We start from the raw sequence: 9521 nt of genomic DNA on the forward strand, positions 1-9521 counted from the left end.
GGACAACCAAAAGGCTTCTCTCCTGTGTGGATTCTCTGGTGAGCGACAAGATTGGAGCTCACGCTGAAGCTCTTCCCGCAGTCAGGGCACACATACGGCTTCTCTCCAGTGTGTATTCTCTGATGTGCAATGAGGGTTGAGCTTTGGGAGAAACTCTTCCCGCACTCGGGGCATGTGTAAGGTTTCTCTCCTGCATGGATCCGCTGATGCTTAACCAGGGCTGAGCTGTCGCTGAAGCGCTTCAAGCATTCCCGGCAGACGTAAGGTTTCTCCCCAGTGTGGGTTCTCCGGTGTCTGATAAGGGGAGAGCACCGTTTGAAGATTTTCCCGCAATCGGGGCACTTGTAGATTTTTCCTACCTTCGCGACTGTGGCTTTGCCAGGTTGTACACCTGTTCCATCTGCAGGCACAGCTTTGCTTCGTCTCTTCTTTGGGACATAGACTTTCTGGCTCTCAGGAACAGGCTCGCTATAACATGGCTCATCATCCCCAGGAATCTGGAAAACATTTATTTCATATTCCTCAAGAAGGGCCTCACCCTCTTCTGTCTGCTCATAACCTTCTGCCCGTTCATAACCTTCATAACATTCTGCCTGTTCATAACCTTCTGCCTGTTCATAAGCTTCATAACATTCTGCCTGCTCATAATTTTCTGTTTGTTCGTAACCTTCATAACATTCTGCCTGCTCATAACCTTCTGGATCTTCAAAACCTTCTGCCTGCTCATAACCTTCTGGATCTTCATAATCTTCCGTCTCTTCATAAGCTTCTGTCTCTTCATAACCTTCCTCTGGAAGAATCTCCTCTTTTACGAAATAGTCATCATCCACTTCCTCCACGTGGATCGCCTCTTTCACCCAATACTCCTCTTCCTCCTGGGACTCCTCCTCCTCCTCTTTCACCCAGTTCTTTTCCTCCTGGGGGATCTCTTCTTTCACTAGATTACCATTCTCTGCTTTCTCCCGGGGGACGGTGACTTCTTTCACCAGCTTTCCTCCCCCCTCCTCCTCCTCTTCTTCCTGGGAGATCGCCTCCTTTTTCAGCTGCGGCTTCTCCTCGCTCATCATTGCTAAGCTGCCGGAACAAAGAGATATGCATCAGTTTGGAACATCAGCAAAAAGAAGGTATGAAATCAGCGGCACATTTGGAGGATAAGCAAGGAAGGTTGTTTGCAAGGTGCTGCTGCTCAGATTAAATAAGAGGAGTCAATGAGAGACTACTCAGCGGTCTCGCATGAAGCTTTATTTTACCAGCAAAGTATATCTGAAAAGCTACCTCCTTCAATGTTGTGGTAAGATCTGCAGTCTAGTCTGGGAGGTGGCTTTCTCTGTGGCAGCCCCTAAATTGAGGAACTCCCTCCATAATCTGGTGCGTCTAACCTTTCTGGTGTACTGTATAGTTTTGGCTGTATGCTGAACATGCAGCTCTCTATCTCGGCTGCTGACAGTTAAGGCATTTTGGTTTTGGGACTCACTTATTTTGCTGACTCTATGCTGTCCTGTTTTGGCTGGAACAATTTTACTTGTTTCTGTAATGACTGTGTACTATGCTCTTGTAAAAAAAATAAAGAAAAAAAGGTAAAGGACCCCTGGATGGTTAAGTCCAGTCAAAGGCGACTCTGGGGTTGCACGCTCATCTCGCTTTCAGGCTGAGGGAGCCAGCGTTTGTCTACAGACAGCTTTCTAGGTCATGCAGCCAGCATGACTAAACCGCTTCTGGCGTAACGAGATACCGCGATGGAAGCCGGAGCGCGTGGAAATGCTGTTTACCTTCCCACCACAGCGATACCTATTTTTCTACTTGCACTGGCATGCTTTTGAACTAGGTTGGCAGGAGCTGGGACTGAACAACGGGAGCTCACCCTGTCACACAGATTCAAACCACCCACTATCTGATCGGCAAGCCCAAAAGGCTCAGTGGTTCAGACCACAGCACCACCCCCGTCCCTTGTAACCCACATCAGGACTTTATGGTGATAGGTAAGAAATGTTAGCATAATAAACAAATCTTGACTTTCATTTAGCCCTCCCTGCAAAACAACCAATAATTATTAGCATTTGCATAGAACTTCAGAGGGTTCGTGGCCTTTCACATCCATTATCTCCATCATCTGTACAACAGCCCCATAAAGTAAGCCAGAAGTATTATTACCTTTACGCTGCAACTGGAGGAGAAGACAGATAACAATTTTCTGAAAGTCACTTAGTAAGCTTGTAACCGGGGGCTTTCTGAGTCACATCTTATACTCTTGACCACTTTGTAACACCACCCTTAGTAGCTGCAAAAAAAGAAAAGAAAAGAAAAAATGTGTTAGAGAAACTAGAATGGAGACGATAGCACTGTTTAATGGGCAATGGGTTGTGTTTCTTCTTTTCTTTTTTAAAAAAATATCAATTTAAAGTTTATTGGCATAAACACATACAGAATACAATGAAAATAATGGATATGGCAAATAAAAATAGATGTAAAAGTAGAAAAATAACACACAGATACAGATGAGGGGTAAAACCCCCCAATAAACTACTGAAAATGCAGTGTGACATTCAACTGTTGCATATGAGAAGAAAAAGGGTGGGGTCAATTCAGTTCTTAATAAAACCTCTCTACAGAACAGGGGATTTAGTGGGCTGTTCAGTTGAGTTTCTGAACACTTCTCAGAAAGTAAGTTTAACCAGTGTTTCCTCCCTTACGTCAGTGAGGAAAAGGAAAGCAGAATCACCATCTATAAGAGAACTGTTAACACGTAGCAGAGATTTAATTCATTCTGCAGCCCTGCTGACTTTATGGCTACAACATCCAGCCTAATTTCTGTATATTATAATTATTTCTATTGTATTTGTTGCATTTATAACCTGCCTTTAATCCATGGAGCAAGGTGTCGTACATGGTTCTTCCCCCTCTCCCATGCTATCCTCAAAACAACCCTATGAGGTAGTCTAGGGTGGGAAACAGCGATTAGCCCAAGGTCACACCACACACTTTGTGCAGCATCTTGCTGCTGAAAAGTTCTGGAGAACTCAGAGGTTTCCCACACTTTTGTGATACTTCAGTTGGTCATAATAAAGATGTTGCTCAACGGTAAATCTAGGGGTTACTGCATAGCTGTTAACAGCCGGCTGGAACTTCAGAGGTGAATTACACCCCCTGTTCTTTAGCTCCAGTTATTCAGCCCAGGGAAAAAGCTGAGGTACATAGGTTTGAAGGCCATATATTTATTTATTTCAGAAAATGTATATACCACTTGATTTGGGGGTGGGTGGGGGGAGGAAGAAAACCCATAAGCTCACAACAGTTTACAGAAAAAAAGAATGAAACAATGACATTATCAATACAAAACAGTAAGGAACAATTATTGAAAATATTTTAGAAATAATGAAAATCAACAATAAACAAAAACCAGATTGAAGCACACATCAACATTCTATGTGTTGGGATAGGCTTCGCTAAACAGAATTATTTTTAAGAGGTTGCCAAACAAAAGAGTACAGTGAAGGCACCTGCCTGATGTCAATAGACAGGGAGTTCTGAAGTGTGGGTGCTGCCACACTACAAGATCAATTTCTTACAAATGCAGGGCGAGTTTCTTGTGATGCCCGTACTCAATGTCACTTCTGCAGATCGAAGTGGAATGCCTGCAGGATCGTGGGGGGAGGAAGAGGCAGAATCAGGGAGACACTGAATGCTAGTATCAGAGGGTGCAGGCAGCCATTTTGATGGAGTGGTCACCTAGAAGAACCTCAGGACTCATTGGGAGCAGGGAACCTTGAAGACCAGGTGAACCCAGTTGTAGTTGGGTCTGGGTGATCAGCCTACATAAGCTCCCAGCTGAAGACTAATAGTAAAGATAAAGGGACCCCTGACCATTAGGTCCAGTCACGGACAGCTCTGGGGTTGCGGCGCTCATCTCGCTTTACTGGCCAAGGGAGCTTCCGGGTCATATGGCCAGCATGACTAAGCCGCTTCTGGTGAATCAGAGCAGGACACGGAAACGCCGTTTACCTTCCCGCCGGAGCAGTACCTATTTATCTACTTGCACTTTGATGTGCTTTCGAACTGCTAGGTTGGCAGGAGCAGGGACCGAGCAACGGGAGCTCACCCCGTCACGGGGATTCGAACTGCTGACCTTCTGATCAGCAAGTCCTAGGCTCTGTGGTTTAACCCACAGCGTCCCACAAGACGTACGCCACAGCCTTGTTCCTGCTTCCTATGCGGACTGACCTTATGCTCCTAAGCCTTTGCTTTTGCTAACTTGTCTATCTTTGGACTTGCTCCGCTGCGTTCCACCTTGGCTTTGTTTCATGACCTTGCTATTGGATCATGCCCCATGTTGTGACTGTCTCAAAGTGCCTGATCTTGGCTTCTCTTCAGCAACCCTGCATCGCCTCGATATCTGACTGCTCTCACAACCCTCTGGAGTTTGACCAGCCCTGGTCCTGGGGTACAACTTCCCCATCTTGCCTGTGGCTTGGCGACCAAGCCAGGACCAAGCAAAGATGCGAGGTCACCCGGTGTGATCTCCACCCACTCTGTGCTAGCCCATCACTCCAACCACTACACTTTGGGAGGCGAGGAACTGGTGGCCCTTCAGGGGTTGCGGGGCAACAGCTGACATCAGCCCTGGTCATGCTGCCTAGGGCTGATGTGGGTCCAATGACATCTAGTAAGGGGAGAGAGGATGTGTGTTGGATATCAAAGGGCGGTTGGTTTCTCACCTGTGCTGTCCTATGTCCAATCCAAGGAATCTTCAGAATGGAGTTGATGCAATGGGCATTATGCGGATGTTTATTTCCTTGTGCTGAACAGAATGAAAGATTATGAGTTATGGGGGTGTGGAGTGCGTGTGTACAAACTCAGCAGTGCTTAGTTTATTTTGTTAATGGTCTTAATGTTGTTTTGCAGATTGTAAATGCTGCATCACTAATCCTATGAAGTCTGCTTTGATTGTCATTTCTTTGTCATTGTTGCTGAAATTTAGTTGTTGCTAAAATTGCAATTGTTTCACTGATGATTTGCTAATAGGATTGGTGCTCTATTTGTGATGCTCTGTTATGTGCTATCGTGTTATTTAGCATTTGTAAGCTGCTTTGGGAGTCATTTAAATGAAAAGAGGCCTAGAAATGTAATAAATCAAACCAAATCTGGAAGGCCACAGGTTCCCCTACATCAAGATAGGCTATGCTTCTTTTCAAATGAAGAGAGTCACCTTCAGAAGGTCATCCATCCAAATATTGCTTATTGGGCCTGCAAGGACCCTGACTAGTGGTGCTGGTGGCAGCTGTGTTGTCCGAGAACTGGAAATCTGCTAGTCCTAACAGTAGTATGATAAGAAACTGTTCAATATGTGTCGAGTGAAGAAGCTCTGTAGCAGGATGTTTCAGTGAGACCCTTCTTCAAATCTAATCTCAGCCATTATTATTATTATTATTATTATTATTATTATTATTATTATTATTCAGGGAACCAGGTAGACAGCCTTCATGGTAGTAGTGCCTGTCCTCACATCAAATGTCAAGGAGATAAATAGCTACATAACTTTTAGAAGACATCTGAACACAGCCCTGTATAGGAAAGTTTCTAACGTTTGTTTTTTTATTATGTTTTTATATCTTTTGGAAGCCACCTAGAGTTGCTGGTGCAGCAGATGGGCGGGGTACAGATAATAAAAGTATTATTAAATTATTATTATTAACTTGTTGGCACATTTTTATGAAAACTTACATGAAAACATTGGCACTAACTGTTGAGTAAACTTGCTTAGAATATTGGCTTTAGGCAAGACACGACTTATCAGCCTCCCACCCAACGCAGTGAGGCTATACAACTACTAGACTACCTTCCAGAATTGCTGAGTATAATCATGCCTATGAAATGTTTTGAATGCTAAAAAAAAAAGAGTGCGCTATATAAATGTGAAGCATTGTTATTTAGAAGGCTAGGAGAATATATTATTCAGGAATAGTGCCTTCATAAAAAGAACCCTGCTCAATCAGACCCAAGGCTTATCTATTCCGAAATTGCATTATCACGGTGAGCAACTAGACGCCTTGGTTTTCAGAGGCAATAATTCAATAATGATGAAGTGCCTAAATTGCCATACATTTGTCCGATCCTCTTTTAAAGGTGTCCAAACTGGGGGTGGGGTGGGGAGGTCATTTCTACCTCTTTTGGTAGTGAATCCAATCGCTCGTGTTGGTAGGACGGATTCAATTGTTCAGGAATGTCATGTCATTCAGTGCCACGATGACCTCAGCATTAACATAAAAAGACATCTCTTCCGAAATGACCATGTGTCAAAATCTCCTCCACAGTGGAAAAGTACCAATTAGGGAGGTTATGCGCTAAAGCCGTCTCCCTAATTTGCTATATTACCACCGGGGGGGGGGGGGAGAGCTATTCAAGCAAGTGTGTATTGGATCCAGAGATATGTATTGTATCCGGGCATAATAATAAGTGCCCAGAGGCACTTGACTTACCAGGTAGATCCTCAGAAGGCTCACTTTCCCCCTCTCTGAGCTCCCTTCCCACTTACAGCAAGCAGGAATCCCAAACGCTTTTTACTTGGAAGTAGGATCTACAGTATTGGTTTTGATGGGCCTTGATTCCAAGTAAATGCCTTCAGAGAGGCAGTCTCCAAAGATCACTGGAGAGCGCTTAATCATTCCTACTGTGGCCACATTTTGTTTAAAAACCCCAGTTGTTTTCTGCATAGGCTTAAAGGTCTCCTTCTCCACCTCCCCCACCCCCGCCCCATTTTTAAGGGCTGAGCCTTGACCCAGAAAGCAAGTCCTTCTGCCTCGAAATCAAAACCCACCAGGTTCGTCGGGGTCTGAAAAGAGATGCGGAGGAATCCAGCCCAATAATCCCCGATGCAAATCAAGCCTGATCAGCCTGGCTGAACTCCAAAATTATCATTATTTTAAACCTCATTTATAGCCCCCCGCTCCTCCCCGCACGCGATTCCCCCCCCTCCTCCTCCGCAGCCTTACTGCGATCCCTGCATTGCAGGGGGGCTGGACTGGATGGCCTCTGGGGGATCAACCCTCCCGAGATTCTCAATTACTGCCTGCAACCTCCGGTGGCTCAGGGGTTAATAATGGCTGCAGCGTGCGTCGCCCCCTCCCCACCCCTCGGACCCCCCACCCGCCCACCCCCAAAAAAACACCACCACCCCCAGGCCCAGATCCCCAGGGACGCGCCGCTGCAGCAACTTTCGGAAGGCTGAAGCCTCCCGGCGAGCAAAAACGAATTACCTCCGCGGCGGAGAGGGAAAGATCCAGGGACGGATCGCAGCCTCGGATCCTTTTGTTCTTGCTCCTTTCTCCCTCCCCCCCACTTCCCACCCCGGATCTGCTGGCCACGCACACCCACCCGCCTCCTCCGGCTAAGCCAGCCCCTTCCTGTGCCGTCGCCTTTCCAGGCCGGCCTGCAACGCTCTCCCGGCCCAGGGCTGGATGCTCGGCAAAGGCCGGCGGGGGGAACATCTGGTCTGGATCCGGGCGGAGATGGCTACGGGCTGGGCAAGAGGGTCTTCTGGGTGGGGGGGAACCAAAGGCCACCTCCCAGCTTGATGAACCACCAGCCAGACGCCCAGGGTGGCTGGGCCAACCCTATTATTATTATTATTATTATTATTATTATTATTATTATGTGCTTTTTTCTTAAAAAATATTTAGGGGTACCCTCATTTTCTTACACATATTGAAATACTGCCCCTCAATGAAGCTAAACTTAGGGGTCTATAACTGACACATTATTTTTTACCTTTAACATATTGTTACAACTGTTCTTTTATAGTACAGAGCAACAGGGGCAGAAGGAATCAGGAGAGAAGGAATGACTGGCTTCGCGATTTATTACATAGCACGCAGATATATTTGTGATGCATCGCCATGTTGAATATTACGAAACCGTTACCGCGATGCGGACTTCAAACTGTTTTTTGATGATGTATCCACGTATTTCCCAGCCCTAATGTGTGTGTATGCAAAAACCACTATGCAGGGGAAACCGTGAAGCCAGCCAATGCCTCTACAGTAGTACCTCTGGTTATGTACTTAATTCATTTTGGAGGTCCATTCTTAAGCTGAAACTGTTCTTAACCTGAAGCACCACTTTAGCCTATGGGGCCTCCCGCTGCTGCTGCGCCACCGTAGCACGGTTTCTGTTCTCATCCTGAAGCAAAGTTCTTAACCTGAGGTAATATGTCTGGGTTAGTGGAGTCTGTAACCTGAAGCGTATGTAACCTGAAGCGTATGTAACCTGAGGTACCACTGTACATAGCTTCATATTTATTTCAGACCTCATGTTATATCGGAATATCATGTTGAAAATATCGACCAGCCCTAATGAAGAGCCTCCTGAAACAGACCAATAGTCAATGGCCCAGCTAGGCCAGAAGTCTCTTCTCACTGGGGCCAACCAGATTCTAATGGGAAGCCAGTCCCTCCAGTGTAGGAGGCAGGATGCCTCAGAATACCACTTCCTGGATATCATGAGCAAAAGAAGGCTGGTGTGCTCAAATCCTGCATTCAGGCTTCCCACAGGCATCTGGTTGGCCCCAGTGATGCTGGATGCTGCCCTAGATGGGCTCTTCTGCTAATAGTTAAAGAGTGTTGGACTAGGACGTGGGAAAACAGGGTTCGAATCCCCACTCAGCCATGAAGGGTAACCTTGGGTCAGTAACCATCTCTTAGCCCAGGCTTCCTCAGCCTCGGCCCCCCAGATGTTTTTGGCCTACAACTCCCATGATCCCTAGCTAGCAGGACCAGTGTTCAGGGATGATGGGAATTGTAGTCTCAAAACATCTGGAGGGCCGAGGAAGCCTGTCTTAGTCTAACCCTACCTCACAAGGCTGTTGTGAGGATGAAATGAGAAGAACCATGTATATCACCTTGAGATCCTTGGAAGATAAATGTGGTACAGTGGTACTTGGTTCTTGAATGTAATCTGTTCTGGAAGTCCGTTCAACTTCCAAAATGTTCGAAAACCAAGGCATGGCTTCGGATTGGCGCAGGCGCCCCGGACACAATAGCCGACAGCCATATTGGACGTTCGGATCCCGAAAAACGTTTGAAAAACGGAACTCTTGCTTCCGGGTTTTCGTGTTTGGGAGCTGAAATGTACCAAGGCATTTGAGAACAAAGGTTCCACTGTATATAAAGCTAATAAATTATTATTAGTAGTAGTATTCACAACTTCCTAATTCATTTTATCTTGAGCTTCTGAGCGCGAGGCTGCCTTTTGTGTTGCTGCAGAACTATGCCAGCAGCGTTGGAAGGATCTGAGATGCGTAGCAATAAACTGGGCTTCATGCAATATGCAATTTGTCCTTCGGGAACCTGGTCTCTCCAGAGGACAGAAGGGAAAGGAAGTCTCACTTGCTCCAGCGTTGGATGTCCCAAAAAACAAACGTTCTCTCAATTAATTCAGCTCCGTACAAAGATACTTTATTAGCACAAAGCATTTTGCCAGAGCATATCAGACTGTAAGAAGAGGTTGGGGGAGAAAGTGAGAAGAGGGAC

The 9521-nt window shown here is 46.0% G+C and overlaps 1 protein-coding gene and 1 long non-coding RNA gene across 2 annotated transcripts in view; both read right to left on the reverse strand.

Moving 5' to 3' along the window:
* LOC309527499 (uncharacterized protein) overlaps positions 1-7364 on the reverse strand; it is a gene marked incomplete at its 3' end in the record, with an annotated part of 9633 nt that extends 2269 nt beyond the window's left edge. The window contains exons 1-4 of the mRNA XM_082214325.1: positions 7251-7364; positions 4713-4795; positions 2152-2278; positions 5-1074 (exon numbers count right to left, since the gene is read on the reverse strand). Coding sequence (XP_082070451.1) covers positions 5-1067 — 1063 coding nt within the window. The 5' untranslated portion in view covers positions 1068-1074; positions 2152-2278; positions 4713-4795; positions 7251-7364. The remainder of the gene's footprint in view (positions 1-4; positions 1075-2151; positions 2279-4712; positions 4796-7250) is intronic.
* LOC309525446 overlaps positions 1-8795 on the reverse strand; it is a 35071-nt gene extending 26276 nt beyond the window's left edge. The window contains exon 1 of the long non-coding RNA XR_014216291.1: positions 8734-8795. This is a non-coding gene — a long non-coding RNA (uncharacterized lncRNA). The remainder of the gene's footprint in view (positions 1-8733) is intronic.
* Between the last annotated feature and the right edge of the window lie 726 nt (positions 8796-9521).

This window comes from Podarcis vaucheri (assembly GCF_965113315.1).
Source record: "Podarcis vaucheri genome assembly, chromosome: 2".
NCBI lineage: Eukaryota > Metazoa > Chordata > Lepidosauria > Squamata > Lacertidae > Podarcis > Podarcis vaucheri.